This window comes from Patiria miniata, unplaced genomic scaffold (genome assembly GCF_015706575.1).
Source record: "Patiria miniata isolate m_02_andy unplaced genomic scaffold, ASM1570657v1 HiC_scaffold_23, whole genome shotgun sequence".
NCBI lineage: Eukaryota > Metazoa > Echinodermata > Asteroidea > Valvatida > Asterinidae > Patiria > Patiria miniata.
In genome coordinates this window covers 1,192,876-1,217,370 of record NW_024037062.1, presented here as the reverse complement: position 1 = coordinate 1,217,370, position 24,495 = coordinate 1,192,876, and the positions used below count along the sequence as shown (strand labels likewise).

Genomic DNA, 24,495 nt, shown 5'->3' with positions numbered 1-24,495 from the left:
ATCTTTTTTTTACACAAACAGGTGTTTTTTAACAAGCTTTATTCATAATAACATGGAATTTGCATCTGGGTGATGTAAATTCAATATTAGGTTTTGCCCTTCACTGAAATTACATCACCCCGACGCAAAGTCCATTTTATGAATACTTTCTTCGTGGTACCTGCCTTTACACCAGATACGAACTGGCCAGCCGATCCCGGCAAGCTCGGGGGTAAGACGTCTGCACTAGAAAGCAGGAAGTCATGGGTTCGAGTCCCACCTGAGTGATTTTTTTCTCACTTTCACTCTGGGCGTAACACACTGAGTAAACAGTGCTTATTCGTCGGTGAAGGGAAAAATCTATAATTGAACAAGCTCTTTCTGAATTTTCAACTAGCGCAGGTGCATACGGCCAGTTCAGGCTCGCGTTTTGAAATCGAATATTCAAATATTCCAAGTTCAAGTTTGAAAAAAAAATCAAATTCTAAATTATTCGAGAAATGCACAGCCCCACCGAGACTGCCAATGATTTGTTCCTGTTAGTCAAGTCAACCATTACAGATCGGACTTGATTAACTCTCAGCCAAACTATGGCCAACCTTCATGCTTCACTGCTTCGGTTACACAGCGGAGTACACTTCAGGGGGTGACGACAGCAAGCGATGAGATGAAGGGTGAGAGAGGGGGGGGGGGGGCAGAGGGGGGGGGGGGGCGCAAAGGGGGGGGGGGACAGTACAGTTCAACCCACAGTGTTAGGCAAGGCAAGCTCTAATCCAATCAGATTCCTTGTAAGATACAGTGCCAAGGTCAGTGCCCCTTATCAAATCATCTTCGCGTGAAACGGATGAAATGATTGGTTAACGACATGTCCGAGGTCCAACTTGCAAGTACATGACCTCTGTAACAGAATTTGTTGAGTCGCGGACAAGGTAACGCTGCAATGTTATACGGTCAGAAAATAAGTCTGTATCAAAGTTTATAAACCTTCCCATGGTCAAGAATAAATATATTATATCCTCTCGTTTCCTCCCCCCCCCCCTTACAAAAGGTCTGCCTTTACAGGATTTTAAAAACAAACATTTTTAAAAATGGATAAAACCAAAAAAATACAGCCCCTCCAAAAAAAAAAAACACCTGCCGCACGTCTGACTGAATATGCAAAGTATTCATCATAGACGTCAATGCCTTTTCCTGCTGGAATAGGTACGTGTAGACCTTAGTAAACTTTACAGCGTTAAGAAAAATTGTAAGAAGGGGAGAATTATAAAATGGCTGACAAGCAAAAGGTCTGTCCCCTCCCCTGTCAAAAAAAAAATTAGAAATAAAAATTCCAAAATCTGCACCTCATCATAACATCCGTCCACCAGTCCCCTCATCAGACAGTGGAATATCTCATCCAGAATCTGCTTCTGTCGCTGCTGAAACTCGGTGTTGGTCCAGTAGTTGGTCGGTACCTCCACCTTCATATTCACAAACGATTTCAACTCCCGGATTATCTCTACAGTGGCGGCCATTTTGATTCCCAAAGCTGCTTTCCGGTTGGGTTTGTTTAGATTATCGTATTGTGGTGTCAATTTCACCTCGGCACACAAAGTTCAAATTTTCACTCGTTCTGCAGACGTCAACTGCTTGAGATTCAAAAAAGATGGCTGGCAAGAAGAACGTGTAGATGGTGTTTGGCACATCCCAAAGAGCTGGTAAAAGATAGACTTTATGCCTCCTTTAAAAGTTTACAGTACTCAGTCTCTGCCTTTGTGACCACTTTTTGATGACTTTAACAGCAAAATTTGATTAAAAAAATTGAAGCGTATTCGCTGTGGATTTACGATGTTCTGTTGTCAAGTTACGGTGGCGCAAATTCAGAAATCACAGCAACGCTTCTGTTGCTAAGGCACAGTGTACTGGTATCTAGCAGAATCTGTTACTGTCATAAAATTTAGAAGAATGTCATCGTAGGCCCGTTCCTGATTGTATATTTATGCGGGTGTTAATATTAAGGATAACTCTCAAAGAATAGTAATCCCCTACGGAGCGTCTGAGGCACGAAATTCACGTTTGTCGCGCGGAAGACACACGGCATGAAAGACGAAGTACATGTACACAAGATGCAAATCCAAGTGCAGAGCCGAACGTATCACTGGATGTATTGGTTCAAGCACAATTGAAGCCTCGGTACATGTGTCTTGTAGATTGTACGGAGATCGGGATGGAGTGCTACTGGAGACCTTGGACATTTGATGAGTCTCAAGAAGTCGCCAGCAATACAGCGTTTCCTGTCTGCAAATCCTACTTCCGCACGCTCCGTCGACATAAAATACGGCCGACTCGGGCTACAAAAATTCAGACACGGACAAGGAACTTTTGCAGAAGAAATTGATCACGTCAAGACACGGTGGTTAACCGACGTGCATCTGCGTGAAAACAAGATTTCCAAAGCGGACGCCAATGGGAGATGCCTCTCAACTCCTTTATTTTTGCATAGATTTTTACTGATCTCCAAGCCCCCGAATCCACTCCAATATTTGCACGAACTCTTTCAAAGATTTAAGATATTGAATAGTGCATCATCAAGTTGGATTTGGAATTCACGGCGCTAAAGCTGATTTACATTTAAATTGCACCAGAAACAACAAAGTACAAGCCCGAGCATGTGAAAATGTCACTTTCTGAAGTAGGCTGTTTACAAATTCACAAAGACGACGTGACGGAAATCGTTGGAAGACGATGATACAATGAATCAACGATGCTGACGAAAGCTTCCCAAGACAATACTGAATCAATCCATCATTTTATTTGAACAGCAAAGATGAGTAAAAAAAAAAAGGCACAGGTAGAAGTAAATATCTTAAGGAATGGCTCAAGACACCAAGCGATGCATAAGTCAGAAAAACATCTAAGGAGTAACAGTAATATCTGATGTGCCTTGGGGCTGCGAAGCGTCAAACCCCAACGGACCCTTGCGAAGGATTTCACCACGAGGTCGGACAGAACAAGTCGATGGAGGGTCCTGGCTAGTTGACTGGTCGGCAGACTCAAAAATGTCTCAGCGGGCAGCCTGCTTGACTCTTATATTCCCCTCTCTCTCCCTCTTTCGGTCCTCAGGATTCAGAAATCTTCCCTCTCGAATTCCTGACACGACAATGGCCTCGGAAAAAACTCCACAGCGTAAATACTAATAGATGGGTGACTATTTACAATCCACACTTATCAAGCCAGTCGGAATGGGTTGCCTCTATTACAAATGACGCTAGTCCACTGCACCAGCCATTCTCGCTATGACAGTCCTGCCTCGTATTGCATTACACCCTCACCATGCTGATAGCCACGTTGCTTTGAGTGTCCGTTTCGGCTGCCTGGCATGTATACTTACACACTCATCCCTTACTGCAATGCATCCTGGGTAATTGCCAGCTTCCCCCTAACTCATGAATCAGCGTGTTAGGTCCCTCGGACCTTCAGCCTGCTAAGGGATGGTCATGGCTTCCATCTGATAGAAGCATGGGTGGGGGGAAAGCCGAGGGACAAGTTGTAAGCAGTGACAGCGCCTGTGCATTGCCCTGATTAATTGACGTAGCCTCCGCTTCGCAGTCGTCAGCCAGTGGCATTGGGGAACTCTAGGCCGACTTGCTGTGGCTTCAATTCTTCAAGTAGTAACTTCCTCTAACAAATTATCTCCGATTTGAGCGACCAAAATTGCTGAGGCAACCCTAACAATTAGTGTAGACTCTGCAAACCCAATGGGCTGCAACCTATTTGATGATTTTGTGCGTTGCACTGGTGGTAACTTAACCCTTCCCTTTCAGCAGAGTCCTTGATACAGTTGATGTGCATGTCATCAACTTAATGCACCGCGGCCCGTTAGCGTAATTAACGATGCCATATCCTCGCCAATCAGTAGCGTTGGATATGTGTGTACTTTTTTGTGGATTTTATCACCTGTTAATATGCAAATTCCATCTCCACTGTTGCCAACACATGTACCAGTAAGTGCCAAAATGTTATACACGGCAGATCAATTTGTCAGAAATACTGGTACCCATCAAAGGTAACCAGTCACTGAGCACATATACATACTGTACAAATGTATACATGCAATATGTTCAGACCGGCATATACCGGTATGGACCGGTACATACATGCATATAATTCTGTATATAATTACTAACACAGTAACTGTAGCAAACACCACCTTGGCTTAGCGGTGTCACAAATTAGTCTGCTAGATTCTAGCCTGCTTACGTTATACCCCCCACCCCACCCCCCCCCTTCTCTCCTCAATCCGTGCCAGAGGGTGAGGTTATTGATGCTTTCTCTGCCACGCGGCTTGAGCCGGTCAATAATTAAGTTGTGGGGTTCAATTAACGGGTCTGCGTTATATTTGGAGAGCGTGCATTCGTCGTCGGCCCGGATCGCACGTGTTAATGCCATTGACTTTTTGATCTGTTTGTGTTAATTGAAAATAGTGAGTGGTTGTGTTATTGAATGCACTATATGGATATGGTGATCATTTTTCAACCTCTTTTCTAGTAGATATCGTGGGTGGACATTTTTGTTTCCATTTTTGATATCTGCACTTCCGTCGAAATCGATTATTCCTTGTTCTCTTACATTTCTAGGCAGAAAATGTGGAAGAATGTGTACAGAATGTATTTTGAAAAAAAGAGAATATCAGACACATTTCTTAGGCACAAAAAAAAATAGACGGTCTCTGGTCCGACCAAAGTTCCGTAATTGATGCAGTGATACTTTTTTTCTGATTGTTTTTTCTAAGCTTGGATTGTACAGAAAAGGTGTAGGTCGGTACTATTTTGCTTTTTTGTGGAGATGTTCCGGTTGTTATCTTTAGCTTGTGTCACACACCAAAAAATGGAAGACTCAATTTCTTAAGGTCGATTTTGAATATCCAATTTCCAAACCGAAAAATTGAATTCAAACCGAATTTTTAAAATCTGTATTTACATGGATGCATGTAAATAATCACATTTCAAGTATGATGCATGTTTCAAATTTTTTTTTAAATTTTTTTTTTAAAATTGTTATTTAATTTTTTTTTTTTTAATTCTTGCCTTTTCACAGTTCTTGTGCATTCCAATTTGCTGAGATTGATAGAATGATAGCGAATGATCTGTCATGGTTCCTGTTCAGCCAAACACACACACAAGGGTTGAGCGGACAGAACATGCGTTTCCCAAGGTATCAATCTGATACTGTACGTGATTGGAAACATGTGCTCCCAATCAACTAAACGGAAGGTTACGATCCAAGGTCTATTATGTATACAATCCAAACGACAATCTTTAAAAAAAATTGATGGATTTTCTCCTCGGATTTTTATTTTGAAACAAATTTTTACAATTTTTTGTCAAGGAATGCACTTTTTTGAAGGGTTTGGGTGCCATTTCCATTTGTTCTCTTTCAAATTTCCCTTCGATGAACAATTTGCACGCACTACTGAAGTTGGGATTTTATCAAATGTACGCTTTCATCTGCAAGTCAATTTTAGAAAACAAATCCCCGAAAATCTATAAATCTCAAAATGGGAATCAAAAAACAGTACCTCATTAAAAAAAAGTAAACACTCGCATTTGCAAAGTTTGTAACATCACTTTTCCAATTCAGTCAAGTTCAAAAACTGCAAGCTCACGGTTGAACGTCAAAAATTGAAATTGAGAATAAAACAATTACTTCCTCTCAAAAATTGAAACTGCGAAACAAAAAAAAATCACACCTTTAGTTAAAGACTTCCAGAGGCGACCAGACACAAACTTAATTTGCCCAGTTATTTTCTGAATCCGCTGAAGAGGAACTTCCAATAACATGTCGTATCCCCCCTGAGGAACACACTGGTAACCCCCTGCCCAATAACGACAGGAAGAGCCAAGACTAATTTGCTTTGCAACGGACAGTGAGTCAATTATATTTTTTCTGTCGGGAAAGGAAGATTAGCGGAATCCTTGCTGGAAGCTAGAAAGGGTGCATCTAAATCAAAACATTTGTTTTCTAGAAATTTTCTTCTTGTTTTTTTTTTGCTTTCTTCTTCTCTTTTCCTTTTAAGGTCAGGAAAGGAAACCTTAGGAATATTTGAAATGATTTCTTCCTTTTCAATACCCAACAAGGGTATCAAAACACATATACCGGTACATACATTCTAAGAGGTAAAACAAAATTTAACTTTGAAAATTAAAATTAAAAAAAATTTAACTTTTCGATAAAACAAACAAACCAAAAAACAGATGTATATTCAATTGTCTGTCTTATTCAATTACATGTACCAAAAAAACCTCAAACTGCATGTACAAATGGAAACTATTTTATAATTTCTTTTTTATGATTTCAAACTTTTCAATGCATTTTTTTCATTTCATAAAATTTAAATTAAAAATAAAAGCACTTAATACCTCTGTGGGTACAACCATACAATGTACATGTACATGTGCATCTACCGGTATCTAAATGTACATGATATCAGACATATAGACATATCATGAACTTAACATCGGCCTGTATTTTAAACACTGTATGGGAACATGGGTATCTCCTTTTACATACATGTACCGGTACATGTACATGTACATGCACATGTACATGTACATGTACATGCATATGTACATGCATATATGTACATGTACATGTACCAGTACATATGTACAGTATGGTACCGTACATGTACATGTAAATTGAAAAAAAATACTATGTACTGTGGCATCGCTGTGCCATCAAACAATTCCAACGCTTCCCTGCAGCTGAAGTGAAACAATCCAGCCAATTTGCATACAAATATCGTTCATTCATAATATTTCTCATCACCCAATACAGAATGGAAGAGTCTAGAGTAAAGGCAGCCAGGAGCTAATTTGTGCAGAAGGTCAAGGGTCAAGAGACGTACCAATGAGATGAGAGGGCATGGATATTAGCTGGGTGTGACTGGCTGGGAATAATGTAATGAGGGCACTGGTTTCTAGTGGCCAACAGAGGGGGCTATTGCACTTGCCAAATGTGCAAAATAAAATCCACTCCGCCTGCTATAGTCAGGAGTCCACGAAACTAGTGCTTATTATTTACCCCGTAAATTACCTTTTTTTTCTGGGTCTATCCACAGGCTATTTTCAACTCTTTGCATAAATACATCCCATTTTTTTTAAAAACTTATTTAGAAAAACCAGGATTTTCTTTTCAGTAAATTTGTCACCATGGGTCCAACAGACCACCCATCCTGGACCACAAAATATTTATTGGAGGTCATTCTGCTGATTTTAAGTGCCCATTCAAGAATAGGTGCCATATGGTTAATGTCCCAATACCACACGGCGATACCAAGCAGTGCAAAAAATCACTTGATGTTGGCAATAGAATTCGGCCGATTAGCCATGAGATGACCAAAAGGTCAATCGTAAATAGTGCAAGTTGGGTGATTGCGATTCATGCTTTCAACCGTTTAAGTAGAAGCTGCTTAAATTTCGCATCATCAGCAATTAGGAAAAAATGCAAATCTTTGAGAAGGGTGACAACTGTTCATCACTAGCTTCTTTTGGGGGGGGGGGGTGGGGTGGGGGTGGGGAGGCGTTGCAATCCCTCACGCCTACCCCCCCCCCCCCCCTTAACAGTTGGTGATGATGGGGGGGCTGTGGTCCAATGGTTACAGTGTTCGACTCATGTGCCATGGTACATGGGTCCGAATCCTGACGGGGAACATGGTCCTTGTGCTCTTGAGCAAGGCACTTTACCATTATTGCTGCATCCTTCCGATGGGACGTAAAGCCGTAGGTCCCGTGTGTTGTGTAATGCACGTTAAAGAACCCAGTAACACTTACATGTACCGCTAAGAGAAGGGGTTTGCCCCGGTGTTTCTGGCAGTGGCTGCAATATGCGCCGCAGCACCTTATATACGGTACCCTTTGGGTGCTACATAATGGTCTAACATTTATCATAAACTTCATTTACCGTACCTGTCTTTAATAATAGACATAATTACCAGCTCTTTGAGTACTGAATTGATGGTAGATACCGGTCCGCGCTCTTTATAAGACTCCAGAATTATTATTATGATATCTATGCTATCCTTCAGACATACCGGTATAGTCCGGTACTTAATCAAAGTTGCTACAGTACCTCTCACCCCTACCCCTACCCCCGCCCCCCATATACCCCAATCCCTATACCTCACTCCACTTCCTACACTCACTGCATTGCTAGTGCTGATATCCAGGCTACCCTTTAGAGAGTCCAGTACTTTATCAAAGTTGTCACCTCTCACCCCTACCCCTCCCTCACCCCTACTCCATCACCCCTACTCCATCACCCCTACCCCTGACCCCTCCTTCACACATACCCCTTTCCCCCATCTTCAATTACCAGATGGTGTTGTTATCCATGCTACCTTTCAAAGTCCAGTACTTTATCCAAGTTCCCACCTCTCACCCCTACCCCTCGCTCACCCCTACCCCTCGCTCACCCCTACTCCATCACCCCTACCCCCTCCTTCACACACACCCCTTTTCCCCATCTGCACTCACCCCATTACTGGTGTTGATACCCGTGCTACCTTTCAGATGGTCCAGTACTTTGCTCAAGTTTCCACCTCTCACCCTACCCCTAACCCTTCATCCCTACGCCCATACATGTACCGTACCTCTACCCCTAACCCCCATCTTCACTCACCGCATTGCTGGTGTTGATATCCGTGCTACCTTTCAGATAGTCCAGTACTTTGCCCAAGTTTCCACCCCTCACCCTACCCCTAACCCTTCCTCCCTACGCCCATACATGTACCGTACCTCTACCCCTCACCCCCATCTTCACTCACCGCATTGCTGGTGTTGATATCTGTGCTACCCTTCAGATAGTCCAGCACCTTGTCCAAGCTGCCAGCCCTGGCTGCCCTCAGGAAGCTAGCGTTGCCGTCTGTTTGCTGTAGTGGGAATCAAACACAGTCAAGTTGGCACATTATCCTTTCCTCCCCTTCAAACCTCTGTGGCCACCCAGACCAACATGAGTTTTACAGGATTGTCATTCTGGGGTTTATCCTTGCCTATGAACATCAGGTCTGTCAACTTTTGAGTAAGAGCTGAGCGTGATAATTTGGCGATGGAGCTTGAGCAGAACCAATGCGAGCGAGAAGTGCAATGCCCTGACGGCCTGGGGTTAGTGCCCTGACAATTTTTGTATTCTAGGCACTATGTGGTGCAATCTGAGGAAATTTCTGACAAGTTTAACCAATTTTTTTGAGCAGAGATCATCTGAGGCATTTTCTTACCACTTTAACCATTTTTTTTTTTGAGCAAAAGATCACCATTTAAACATCATCTCGGGTTTGGAGTCAATTACTTATTTATTTTTTTTAGCGGGAGAAATCCTGTGTGGGGTGAGAATGTGAGAATAACCTGAATTGGGTGATTTTAATGCTCAAAGCTGAGAATTGGCAGCCCTTCAACATTCAAGGAACCCTTGATTCCATTTCCAGAAAGACTTTTGTACAATGTAGGTGTCCTTCATTGCTAAGTTATATACTGCCCTCTATCATTCATGCATAAAGCCAATAAGATTAACAATTGATGATGCTAGAATCAACTCCTACTTGTCGCCCTATTCAAGGGCGCATGAGACAATTTCATGGCGCTGCTCAGCACACAATCTGCAGATAACAGAGCCTCCGTTTATTTCTTAGGAGACTGTGGAAGTGTGGAGTGTAGCCTAGTGGTTAGGGTTTGTGATTCATGATCAGAGGGTCAGGCCCTGGGGTTCGAATCCAGCTGCTGGTCATGTTGTGTCCTTGGGCAAGCCACTTCACCCCACTTGCCTCTCTCCACCCAGGAGTATAAATGGCCACAAGTTTTAGCTGGGTATAATAACCTGCGATGGACTAGTATCCTACTCAGTGGGAGTAGAAATATTCTCAGTACCGGTACTTTCATGCTACTGAAACCGAAGATAAATGCCAGCCTGATGGGCCACATTGGCTCGTGACAGACTTCACTTTTACTTCCCTTAGAAGAATGGTTGGGATGAGCGAAAGAAAGCGATAAGTCGGTCAAACACAATTTGTCCAATGAGAGACGAAAGATATTTCAGGTCACTGGTGCCCTACCGGTAGGTGATGGGTGCCGGTGTACTTACCACTGATGTCTGTGCCTCATCTGGGGACGGCATTTCATCCAGCTTCTCAGGTTTGTCTGGTTTGGCCGGCGGAGCCCCATCCGCGTTCTCCTTCTGCAGAAAGACAAAAAAAAAAAAGAGGAACGTAAATCAATGATTTAATAGTTTTCAAGCCTTTAAAAGATCACTAAAAAAACCCACAAAATCTCCAGTGGTTCGGACTTCGGATCGTAGAGTGAAGACATTTGATGGCTCACATCAATGGAAGAAGTTCTAGAACTACACACGATACAAAGTTCCAGAACCTTTGCTATTTATTTTAGTCATTAAATATATTCAGTTTCAGGGTCTGAACCATTATACAAGAAAGCATTTCTTTAAATCTACATGTAAATACATGCACATGTACACGTACGTTAGCAACAAAGAGCAAGTTTTAATGAGTACTATGGTTGGCCATACACAGTAGTTCGACTATTAAACTGCACTTGAGCGTCATCCTCATCATTAGTAAAAGCTTGACTTATGCTTTCATTTCAAAACAATCATTCACCGTGACCAATCAGCAGGTGCTTATTCCCCAAAAAAGGGCACAAAAGCAGAGCCACGGTCTCCAATTTGTTCTTTTCTTTGTTTTCTTATTAATTTTCCCCTGTGCCTAAGGCTTCTGGATTACATGTATGCATTTCTGAAAACATCAGCCCATTAACAACGCTACACAAAACACCTGCTTGTCCTAGAGTGCAGTCTGTTTTTTTTTGCTTTTTTTCATCTCAACACAGCTGCATCAGACGCCTGTTCATTTTTTATTTCCTATGAATGGCAATTAATTTCGAATAAAAAACTTACTCAAAATAAATGAATTAAACTGTGAAGATTTTTCAATTCTAATTTTACAGAAAGCAAAACACAATTAACCCTAAGCCAATTGAGATATTTATTAGGAGCCTTCCTCACTCCTACAAATTCCAACACAATATGGTAACTCAACACCCAAACTGTTGGACTCTGATTATAGCGGTACGCCTGACCCCATGTAAAGCATAATCAGTTTACTAGTGCAGTCCTCATTCCAACAGATTCCAACAAAACGTGCAGTTAGATTTTGAAGGGTTTGGGGTGGTGAGGGTTAATGTTGAAAAAAAAAAAAAATTAAACGAAATTGCAAATCTCCTCCTATGCCATTTCATTATCCAATATTTCATCCGCACGTCTTGCAGATATATATATTAAAATACATGTGCCCGGTATGTATTTTGGATCCAGGTATGAGATATCATATTTAATAATCATGTGAATAATACCTAAAGCTCGGAATTGAAAATATAAATTCAATATTTATATGTACGTGTACAGTAATTTAGCCAAAGAAAAACAACTAAAACACCGTATATGAGTGTAGCAACGCTTTCATTAAAACGAAAATTTTACCTAATGCACATCCCAGATGTTTACAAATTTATTCACACACTGCGTATGTTAATGAGATCAATATACCACAGCCTGTTGGACTGACTGGGAGCTATTTTTAGACATCTCAGGGAATATTATTATTATTATATCATGCGACCGCCTCCGGTGTGTTTTCATAGGCTTGTACGCAGACGAAAACGGCCGGCATGTTTGCACAGGATTGTGGGTCAATGTTGAGCTGTCCCAGTTTTTTATGTTTTTGTTTTGATTTCGAGCCAGACAGGCGAAATGTCAATAATCGTTTTATTGATTTGGGCTGGGACAAGAATGACTGAATGTGAGGTCTAGTAAAATGTTCCACGGATACATACCTGCACTCATTTGCAGTTGGTAATGGCATTGTGTATTGAGTAAAAATACAAAATGTATGGCATTAGTGTGCTTCTTTTTGTACATGTACCGGTATGTGTTATCTCTGAACTGTTTTAATATTTTCATTTCATCTGATTTACATTAAGATAAATGTGCAAATTAACAAAAATCCAATAAATATCTTCTGTCTAAAATTTTTATTTTTAAAGTTTACAATTCTTTTTCGTTATCGTTTGATAAAAAACTCTAACCTTACAATTTATAATACATGTGTACATGTATAAATTCTTGGTCTGTATAAAATCCTGCAAAACAATATCACCGAAAGATAACACATCTCTTAGACATATTTATGAAGAAAAATATACAAAGTGTAGCTTTTTTATGAGTAAGGGGGGTGTGAGGGGGAAATGAAAACATGTACATTAGGGGTGCACATCGGAGCCAGAGTACCTGACCCCTGATGTCAGGAACTGGTTCCAGATTACGGTAGTTTCCCGTAACCAATTTTACAAATTAACGTAACTTCTCAGACAATGAAAAACAAAGATTTTGTGGGAATTTTCAAAATGAAAACCAAGCTTCATGGAAAACCAATGCAGATTTCACGTTCATGTGCATATTAATGCCCGACAGATGATGCTTGCGAAAGTTGTAGTGTACACCGTAAAGCTATTTACGCCCTTCAGACAACTTCTGGGATTTGAATTTTGGGGTGGGGTTTAGGGGTACCCAGGTGCACGCATTTTACTTCAATAGGATACCTGGTTCCTGTACTACCCGTGAATGTACATGTCCAACACTGATATGTGTATGTTGAAGAGCATGTAGGAGAGCAAATTTAAAGGGAATATACAACATTTGCAAACATCGAAAAAACAAAACTACCCAATTTGTACAAAATACATTACTAGGATGTTGGTAAATGACAGTCTAAAGCATCCTGTAAAATCGAGGCACCAGGTGTGAAGTCATTTTCAAGAGAAGTGGTATTTTTGTATAAATTTCCAACGGTGGTCGGCCGACCATCGTTGGAAAAACCTAACTACTTTTCAACTACTGCTTCAAATTTACCATTTTTCTTTCAGTCCAAATTTGGTTTGCTATTGGTTATGTGTTCATGAACGGGTGCAGGCCAGCTAGACTGGTTCCCTTACCTTACAATTTTCCGGCATCTATAAATTGCTCCATTTCATCTTTAGTGGAGTCAGGGAACCAGACTACTTGAAAATTTTTGTTTTTCTTGGTTTTTCCAGCATTTTCGAGCAAAAAACTTCAAACTTGTCAGTGTAACAATTAATATTTGATCTACTATAACCCCTCAAATAGTTCATTTCTGAAAATTACAGCAAAAACCAATGATTTACATTCCCTTTAAAGATTATAGTCCATCATTTGTAATTTGTGCATTTTGTTCGTTTGAAGCAATAAAAGTGTTCAAAATCTAATGAAGGATACTGAACAACTACCTGATGAAGTTTCAGCTCAGCTTCAGCTGTATATTCCGAGAAAAACAACATTCTAGGATCTCAGTTTCAAATCAAAAGTTTCTGAATCATGTTTTGAATTGTTTTGAATTGCTGCTATACGCGATGTCGCGCACTGATCCGACGAATTATAGCAACCGTGCGCGCCTGTGCGTCGGGCCAATGCTTACGCGCGCTGCGCCGAATAACAAAACGAACTACTAATTTAAATTTTCCTACGGTGCGTCTTAAGACGCACCGTTGGAAAGGCCTTCTTTCGTTGATTACTTCAAAATGATAGCTTGCCAGAAAGATTAATTTCACAGCGAGTTTAGTCCACTTATTATCTTTCAACCAAGTAAGTTTTTCAACAATAATACGCCAGTTACTTTTTGGGATGGCTGCAAATGATGGACTGGGGCTTTAAACTCACAAGCCTGTAAATAATGGCCTACTTTCCATGTTCAGCTACAGGTACAAACACAATGACCTTGGCTGGAGACAAGCCATGGCCACCAAGCTAAACAACATCACACCTTGCTGCCTCACTCTGACTCACTCTTTCACACACGATTTGTTTTGGGTACTTTGAATTTTCCCAGGGACAATTGGACCAAGGTATTGTCAACATGTGTAAGCTGCCACCTAGCATAGATGCCAAGGTCTTTTGAGTTTTACACTGTGAGAATAAAAAATGCACTGGAGAGAGAACACTGCTTTGAAAAAAAGACAATTGAACTTCCAACAATACAGCTGTGACAAAACAGTTCTGGCATTTCCCCCCTGCCTTCCTGGTAAAATATATTCATGGAGGAATGCTTTCTTTCCAAAATGTTCTAGTAATGAATTACAGGAAGAAATATTGAGACAATTCAAAGCACAGTGAGTTTGGACAAAATGTCTGAATTACTGTTAGATTGTGCTCCAAAAAATGAAAGGAAAATTGTTTGTCTTCACAAATTTCAAGAGAGCCAGTTCATACTCGCTGCCAAAGAAAATCACAAATTTGAATTTGTGACATCATGGCAAGAATTCGCACTGCAAATTCCCCAAAACAGATTTCAACTCTCGTTTATTTCACAACAAATGGTTATGGCAACAAATTCACTTTGCATTCACATTCACGTGAAGTACTGTACAAACTGGCCTGTCTAGCTACGGTGTACATGTAGATCCATGTGTTTGTTATGGTTCAAAAACCGTTCAAAAACAGCTCAAAACTCTCTATTCAGTTACGAAGCTACCAGTACAAAGTTGGCAAACATAAGTACCGTACTTTACTTTTGGTCAACAAACTTTGCAAACTTGTACAATTCTTGCTTTTTGTTACATATTTAACTTGAAAACCAAGATTGTAGAGTTGCATGTGATGTACTTTCAGTGTTTGTTTATTTAAAGCTATAGTCCATCATTTGCAATTAGTGCATTTTGTTCGTTTGAAGCAACAAAAGTGTTCAAAATCTAATGAAGGATACTGAACAACTAACCTGATGAAGTTTCAGCTAAGCTTCAGCTGTACATTCCGAGAAAAGCAGCATTCTAAGATCTCAATTTCAAATCAAAAGTTACTGAATCATGTTTTGAATTGTTTTGAATTGCAGCTATACGCGGCGTCGCGCACTGATCCGACGAATTATAATTAACCGCGCGCGCGTGTGCGTCGTTCCAATACTTGTGCGCGCTGCGCCGAATAACAAAACGAATTACTAATTTAAATTTTCCTACGGTGCTTCTTAAGAATCACCGTTGGAAATGCCTTCTTTCGTTGATTACTTCAAAATGACAGCTTCCCAGAAAGAATAATTTCACAGGGAGTTTAGTTCCCTTACTATCTTTCAACCAAGTTTGTTTTTCAACAGTAATTACGCCAGTTACTTTTCGGATGGCTGCAAATGATGGGCTGTAGCTTTAAACTATTTATTATTCACCCGTTTCTGTAACTGATTTGCTTGTTACTTACGATATTTTTTGGGAAAGAATGTTGCAACCTGACGCCACTTTTGTCTTCATACATTGTGTATATCATCTCAATAAGGTCAGTCATGGGAAAAATGTTGACAAGACATGAATCTGGGACCTAGAAACATTTCCAATTTTGTTAGAAAATAAGTAGAAAATGTTCTTGACTTTCCATAGACTTTGTACACAACCGCTGAAGTGGCGTCTGCATACTTCATCTTGTCCATTTTTTTGTTTATTGGATGAATTGAAACCAAAACATGAGTCTAAACAACGACTGCAATCATGCATTTCAACAACTGCGTATTTCCCAACTACATTGTAAATTTCCAGACAATTTGTCATTCCACTTTATTCTACCATGTGCCTTTGACCTATTCCTGAACTAACTATAACCACCCTTCAAATTCCTGCCTTGGCCTTAGAAATCCATCAAAAGGAGGTTTATAGAATTCACTCCAAGGGCAAGTAACAAGGAATTACAATTTTCAAAGGGTTCCATCTCCTCGTCTTCCAAGGATTTTTTTAAACAAGATCCCTCGCTGTGTTATTTCAAGTGCACTACTGTCAAAAGCTGTGGGTGCTTCAGCCTACCCCTATGCAGGGTCAATGACACTGAAACCGAAGGCTCCGCCATTCAATGATTTCCACTTCCAAAAGAATTTCACGGACAATGGCGGCGAAATCAATTCAATGATAAAAAGAACCATACGACCACCAAAAAGGGAAATATCTTTGAAAATGAATGGCCCGGAAAAAGCTGTGAATCAGGCAGTAAAAGAGACCTAATTGTCGGGGCGGGAAATATGTGAATGGTTGCTGAAAAAAATAGAGCGAGGGGTCAAAAATTGGAAACCGATATTTTGACAACAGATAGAAGTCATGAACAGCAACTCCCTGCCGACTTTTTCTATTATAGGGTTTTGCCCTTCACGGACAACTAAACTTGAAAAAAAAATTCTCGCGAGTCGTTTGACCATTAACACTGAATACGATTACGACAAACGAGAATTTTTTTTTTCAAGCTTACTTGGTTGGGACTCGAACCCACGGCCTCCTGCTTACTAGTGCAAAAACTACCCACTTAAGTTCCTCTTTAAAAAAGCCTGAAAATTGGATGACAGGCCAGAAAGATGCATTTATATCTTTCTAAACTTACCCGGTATAATGCCTTTCTCTCAGATTCAAAAAGTCTGATCTCAGACAAAAGTCTGAAAAATCTCAGTGTACACTTTTATAAAAATATGTAATTTTTGTTTATGCTACATGTATCCTTGATAATGCTCCTTTCACCTTTTGTGTCCCATTTATTCTCACAATTTTCAATTTTCGTTTTTGCCATTTTGAAGGGCGTTTTTGATGCCTTTTTTGTTTTTTTCCTATGTGAATTTCCATATTCATGAGCAAAACAGTGATGCCATTCCGGAAAGAAACCTCAATGTAACAGCTACTTCAGACCAAAAAAGGTTGATAGAAATTTGAATATTTTGCTGTCATGCGGTAATAATTGTGAAGCGTTTTAAGATCTTTGGTATAAAGCGCTATATAAGGACCACATTGTTATTCTAAATTTCCTTTTCTTTGGTGATTCGTTGTTGTATTGACAGTAAGCCAATGAGCAACCCTTTCTCTCAAATGTTTTCAATGCGCAAATTTTGGGTTCACAATTGAACAGAAAAACCCTAAACTGAACAGTGTCTTCCTGAAAAGACATTACAACAACAGAGCCCTCAGTTGTCCGGAAAAAATGGAAAATGTTTAAATGTTTAAAGAAGTGCACTTTTCAAATATATTTACCAAAAAGGGAGGTCAAATAGTTTTCATACATTTAAGAGTAGAAAGTTGCCCAAAATGTGTTCCTTAGAAAAATGCATCACATGAACCCTTAGGTAAAGTAACTTTTGACATTATATCAGAATTTTTACAAGTTCTCACAGTCTATGTGTTTCCTACAATTCAGATTCATATTTTGGATATTTTTCTATTATTTTTCTTTAAAAAGTCACTTCAATTCTTATTATGAACATCACAAGAAGAAATCTTGCAGGCTTTTTGTTGTCAAATCTCAATGTTCCTTTAAAACTCTGAATAAAAGACAAGAATTGCGTGGGTGAACAGGACCCAAATCTACAAGGCTGTCACAGCAGGCATCTGATCCCTAGTATAGAACCCAATAACCCCTTGCCAAAATGTATCGCCTTCTTTCTTTAGTTGTGTGTGGGCGTTAATCACAAGGATCTGGAAATGTGACTTTGGAAAATGGGTTACAGGTTGTGACAGATGTAAAAGTATAAAAGGTAGAGTATATCATTTGCACCTACCCGACAAAATTATTGTTGAAAAGCATACTTTGTTTAAAGATAGTAATGGCACTAAACTCCCTGTGAAATGATTCTTTCTGGCATGCTGTCATGTTGAAGAAAACAATAAAAGGTCTAAAGACACATTTTTGGAAATTTTCGTTATTAGTTCATTTTTAATTCAGCGAAGCCGTGAATGGGTGCACGCATGCATTGACACGATGTGCGCGGTTGCTATAATTACATGTCATACTTGTTGTGCTCAACATTTCTCTTTGCTGCAAGCATAATGATCAGATCAATGTTTCTTCAGAGAAGCTTTTTTAAAATAAAAGGTTGGGATTAAACCAAACCAGGGTCCGAGATGATTAAGAGATTAATCTCGATAATCTTAATGGAGATTGTCAGTGATTATCTCAGATTTATAAGTAAAATGAGTATTGGGAATTTTTTAAAGTTTTAAATGCAATGCAACAACTGTAAACATCATCTTACCGTACTTACATGTAAGCTTAGAAAACAGCATTGTTTTCCTAACCCCCAAAAGAGTTCACTTGGGGTAAAGTACCACATATTACAAAGTCAACAACAATGACATGCATATATGCTGGTACCAGAACCAAACACTAGAAACACTATGAGTGATGTGCCCACTTACATGTACTACAGTTTATCACCGGTAAATGTACATACTTTAGGTGCGGTTAGGGTCATTTTATACCTGTGAGTAAATGTTTTTCCTTCATTTCTTCACATACATGTAAATGGATGTACTGGTACATGTACACATACATGTACATGTACAAAAATGTACATACATGTACATGTACCGTAGCGTGTTTATGCTATACCCGGTATTTATTTTTCTTCTTTACTTTCCAACTCCGATTGTACACAACACAAACAGATCCCACAACAGATCACATTTTCTTCACACAAACACATTTCTGGATGAATTTCTAAAGTGTGTGATTTTTTTTGTTGTCCAATGGCACTTCCAAATTCCACACATTTTCAATGGTTTTCAATGGGAGAATTTAGATTTCAATCACTGAAAACTTTCAGATAAATGTAAAGCCCCCCCCCCCCCAGGCTACTTTTTTTTTTTGGCCCAGTACCCGTAGACAAGATTTTTCCCACAATTGGCCTACTCTAAATGAATGCCTACCACCAGTGTAACCCAATTCCTACCCGGCAATATGCCTCAGGGGGAACCAGACAAACTTTGCAGGGTTCATGGATGGTTTGGCTCAAGTTACTGGTACAATGGTCTATTTTGAAGCTGGACAAATTGGTACAAATGCAATGAATTTGAACTGAAGTTTCAGAAGTGTACATGAAGTATACACAATGTACTACATGTCAAAAAAAAACCATAGTGTCCTACTTTCGATCCTACATGTACATAAATTTGTAAATAACTCTGTTGTTTACCAATGGAATTAAACCAAAATATCATGTAAACAAGGCATGACAAATTTTATGGAGCGAAGATAATCAGCTTTTTGCAAGAGGGTGAGATTTAAACGCCATAAGAAAAAAAAATCACTTTCAAAATTTTGATACAGCACTGGAGACGGTGGCGGAAGGCGCGTGCTGCAGCCGAAAGCTTCTGAAGGAATGCAGGATCACCCCTGATGTCATTGCACACCTCCTCAATCGTGTGTTGTGCCAAACGATCGAGGAGGTGTGCAATGACATCAGGGGTGATCCTGCATTCCTTCAGAAGCTTTCGGCCGCAGTACGCGCCTTCAGCCACCGTCTCCAGCCACCGTCTCCAGCGCTGTATCGACATTGGAGGACGCCAAGTCGAAAGTGGCAGATTCTGAAAGCCAGTATTTTTTTTTCGTACGGCTTTTAAATCTCATCCTCTCGCACAAAACTGATGACTCTTACTCCATAAAATTTGTCATGCCTTGTTTACAGATATGAAATTTTGGTTTAATTCCATTGGAAAACAACAGAGTTATTTAGGATCAAGGCAGGACAGGTTTTTTTACACGTAGTACACGTACCGGTACATGTACAAAAGTGTATAAGGGATACATGGACATGTACAAGTACTATAAAATGTAAGGGCATAAATGTACATTTGTAAGCATTCTGTAAATAGATGGACATTTTGGGCTACAAAGAAAATTCCTAGCAGATTAGAAATACCTGCTACTACGGGCTAATCCTTTTCTAAAGGACAGTAATTAAATAAAAAGCATGCCAACATGAACCATCTCTGAAGAAGAAAAAAAGTCTGAATCTGCATGATTGATACATGTAATACTGTCTCTCAGATCGTTTATAATGTAGTTGAGTCAGGGTGCTTTCAATCCCTCAGCACCAAGCAATACCCATTCAAGGGGAGCTGAAGTGCACCCCTTGACAATCAGGCTAATCCCTGGAGGGGTGCGCCATGAATACAAATACCGGTAGGGGGTGAGAGAGTGAAAAAGTTGCTAGAAAGGGGTCATATAAGGGTGACACATGTTTCATGTTCATGCCTCCAACCCTAGTGTATAACTTAAAGATTCTCCTGGTAATATGACCTACACCGTATTTACATGGAATTATCAAAATGAGAAATTGGCATCATTTGTTTACGCAGAACAACCATACAGAAGCACAGTACATGTACCGGTACATGTACGTACATGTATTATGCTGTAAAAACACTCTATGTGTTGTATTGTCCCTGCATAGGCAAGATCTACAGACTAAGTAAACACACATGTATGCAAAACAGAACAAATATTTAAATCTTGAACAAATTGGCTATCCACACGCATACATTAGGCAATACGCATGCACACGTACCGGTATACCAGTACATGTACATGAACAATGTACATGTACGGTACATGTACATTGTATATACAATGTACATGTATTTGTGCATACAAAATGTACTGTACAAATAAGAATTGTACATGCAAATGTACAATGTACATGTATACATGCATCAATTTTTTCTGGTCAAATGTAGAATACCGGTATTGTGGAAAGCATTTTTCTCATTTTTTTTCCAATATTTGTTTGTAATCTACAATGAAGCATGCACACTTTTTTCCAGTACAAATATTGATTATGGCTCTTTTATTCTACAGATCACTAAATATTGTACCGTATGTAGCACACACACAAGGTGTATTGTAATGTGGGCATGAAGTTCACGTAATAACATCCACTTTACCAATTCAAATAAATCAATACGTGTACACAGTACACAGTGTGCTAAAAAAATAAAAATGTAAAGCTAGTTTTGAGGCACTAGAAACAAAAGTTTGATGAACTACAATGTGTTGAAAATTACATGTGCCTAGGTAATGATACCTGAGTCTTGTAGCGCACGTACATGTACATGTATCTACCAACAATTAGGTACTCAAGGCACTGGAAATTGTGTCTATTGTTAAAGACAGGTATATGAAGTTATTGAGAAATATGAGACCCATTATGTAGCACTTTGTGAGGGTTTACAAAGTGCTGCGACACATATTGCAGGTACAGTTTGCACACATACATGTATGTACATCATTACATATGGTGATGTACAATGTACACAGTACATGTACATGTGTACTACAACTTACAAGCTCACCATTGAAAATTACTGATTTTTATAGCCGCTGCAATATTTATGTAACCAAACAAAATTTATGATAAACCCATGGCCAAACATTATGCACTTACCATGATGAGTGTCATTCCAATCAAATTCCACTAAGATTCCGATCTGACACTAAGAGATCCCCAATGCAGTACCAGTAGCACTCACTAATCCCAGTGAACTTGTAATGTAATGCACAGTGTGACTACCACGCCAACGCCAGACTGAAGCAAGCTCCTTGAATGCTCGCCCAGTATCAGATAATAGCCCACGCTATGCCTCGGTAGACACACACTGGTTTATCAAAAAAAGTGGATTACCCTCAACACAATAGCCTCAGACAAAATGGCCAACCGCAAGCTAACAACACAAGCATGCCCACATGGCTCCAGGGTAACATGTGGGTCTTTTTATAATAGCCACACAAGGCCAGACTTAAAGTCTCAAGGCCACGACCTTTGACCCAGGAATGGCAGGTGCCTAAACCTCTGGCACAGATGATATTTGGGAAACTAATATCATCTGATATGATCCAATCACTCAGTACCGGTAGGTTGTCTAGTGCTGGGTGGAAATTATTGGAGTTGCATTGCTGGGGGTATGACCTACGCACAAAATTTGTTTGTTTGAGTATTGAAGGGTGTGGCTATGAAAAAGGCCATGTCTCTAGAAATGGACAAACCTCTGTTCAAATCCTTGGGCAGTTAATTTTATTTCTATCACATACATGTAGTTAATCTTCTTAATCCGTCCACAGTTTTTATTTCTCTTTCTATGCTCATGTACCCGGTCCCTAAACTTTGCTCTCAGCACCTCCATTTAGAAATTTCTTTTAGCCAAACCATAATTTCACACATTCATATAACAAATGTGATGCGATCAAGCTACATGAGTCGTTTGTCGACCCCGGTAAAACATTTTTTTTACAGATTTGAAATGAGCACCATCTCAGCACTACTACTGTGAAAACTGCATGCTGGTAACATCTTTAGTTCAAAATTATGGAAGTTGAAACACCAAGAGATGTGATGAAGTGATGTGATGAAGTGGCCCTATTTCGGCCTGAATCTCCAAATAAAAATTCCCGACAAACGACTCATTTAGCTTGATCGCATCACAAATGTGAGTCTTACATTAGGGCTGTGCATCAGAATGAGGTAACAGAGTACCGACCACTGATGTCAGGAACTGGTTCCAGATTATGGGATCGGTTACCTGTAACCAACTTTACAAATTACTTTGGCGGATTTTTTTTGGTTCAATGTTTCATTCAAAAGTAAATAACTTTTGTGTTGCAAGAAAACTGTTTCTGGCGTGTAACTTTAAATTAGCAACTTTCATGTTTGAATGCATGTGCATGCACAGCTCTCCAAATAAAACAGAAATTAACCACATTTAGAAGTCTCCACTTCTGTTATTGACAAAATGTTAAAAATTAATGCTCCCCGATAAAAAAAACCTTGCTACATTTTCTTCAGAAAGGTTCTTCAACACAACATGAATTTGACATTTTCGCTCCGCGATCCACAGACATGCTAATGAAATTGGTGCGTCACGCCAGATCACGTCTAATCTAGATCAAGACGTCGCTGTCAGCGGGAGTGAATGGATTCTAATTAAAGTGTTCTCCAAATTTCCGTCCTCTCCTCATCAAAATCACCAAATGGTAGACAGTTCATGCTAAAGAATAAATGAGGTGTCTAGATACGTGCACAGGATAAATACACTCTGGTTTTCCACGATGGTTTAGTTAGAGGTGATTTCGATCTTTTTTGAAAAGAGTTGTGTTCCTTGACAACTAATTGCGTGGGTAAATAAATAAAAGTGGGTAGGCCTATTTGCGTGTAAAAAAAATACTTGGTCATCAGTGCGTGAAATTAGACAAAAAAAGTGGTCAGACAAAATGTCCGAGCACAATCAAAAGTGTTCTGCCATTGTCAAGTTTTGATCTGCCATTTAGCGTTCCAAATTTGATTCACGCGCTCGTTTCTGTAGTAAGCCACGTTGTGAGAATTTAGTAACAATCACGCACTTAAAGCATACCGCGCAACACAACGTACTTTGATCTTGCTAAATTCTTATTACATGTATGCGCGTCAATGTCCTTATAATACTCTATATTTCGACTCGTCACTATACAGACTCGATTCAAGTCTGCAGAACACATAACTTAAACTGGGTGAAATTGCAGTTCTGAATGTCCAAAGAGGCTCGATCGAATCATTATAGCAAGGAATAGAGGTTGAATCAGGTCCAATTTAACACTTTTGCCCAATAGAAATTAACTGGGAATTCCACAAACGGCCAATGCTCATTTCCATAAAATGACTTGAAAAGTACAAAAAGTTGTATTAACTGATTTGTAGAAGAAACACAAAGACTGCTGATCGAAACACAATTTATCGACTTGATTTCACGTCTATTTTTTGGCAAACGGCACGTACGTACGAATGCCAATCTATCGCTGTGCACGCCGCGCTGTACTAGACTGTGTAATGATTGGGGTGTAAACGCGTTGCATCTATTGCGTGAATATAAGACAACACGTACATGTAGTTAGCAGCCGCTCAGCGTACGGTACACCGGATCATCGGAAATAAACAACAAAATACTTTTGAGTGCAAGCGTTTATTTCATACTTCTGAAAAAGACAACTCCACAAAGAATACATAAATCGCTCGGACATTTTGTCCGAGCACATCTGCATTTGGTCGGACAAACCATGAAAGTGGTCGGAAAATGTCCGATGTCCGACTGTAATTTCACGCACTGGGTCATGATTAACTTAAAGTTAAAAATGCAATGAAGGAACATCAAGCATCCAGAAAGTCAAAAAGCCAGTTTTTAAGTGGTCTATTATCTTATAAATTGCAACATCAAGGTTGAAGATATCAGCTATAATCCTACAATGCATACATGTACTGATGTACATTGTATTTGTACGGAGGTCGCCAAAAAGCCTTTTTACATGCATTTGTAATTCTTGCATGTCAAAAAGTTCAAGATTAAAACCAATGCAGATCCTCTGATCAATTTGTTGAAATTCCTGCAAAACCTTAAAACCAAACCTTGTTAATACGGTACCTTGATTCAAAAGCTTTATAAAAATATTCATGCTGAATTAAAAATAACACTGCATTATGAAGTGTTTGAAAGATGAAGACATGAATCTGGTTTTGCAATTTTGTCTGAGCATGCAAGTGTGCGAATTGACAGAATTAAATGTCAATCTGTCGCTTACTTTTTGAGCGTACATGTACATTGTACGTACTGTAGCCTTATTTCACAAAATAATAAAATGATACTGCAAACT

At 39.6% G+C, this 24,495-nt stretch overlaps 1 protein-coding gene across 40 annotated transcripts in view; it reads right to left on the bottom strand.

Moving 5' to 3' along the window:
• Window positions 1-24,495, bottom strand: part of LOC119731256 (ankyrin-2-like) — a 148,769-nt gene that overhangs the window by 114,073 nt on the left and 10,201 nt on the right. For 38 of the 40 annotated variants that reach the window (XM_038204382.1, XM_038204380.1, XM_038204348.1 and 35 more), the window contains exons 2-3: window positions 10,093-10,185; window positions 8,783-8,887 (exon numbers count right to left, since the gene is read on the bottom strand). In XM_038204382.1, coding sequence (XP_038060310.1) covers window positions 8,783-8,887; window positions 10,093-10,185 — 198 coding nt within the window. Of the gene's footprint in view, window positions 1-1,322; window positions 2,750-8,782; window positions 8,888-10,092; window positions 10,186-21,265; window positions 21,583-24,495 lie in introns of those variants that run through there. The other 2 variants (XM_038204356.1, XM_038204367.1) reach the window with 2 other exon arrangements.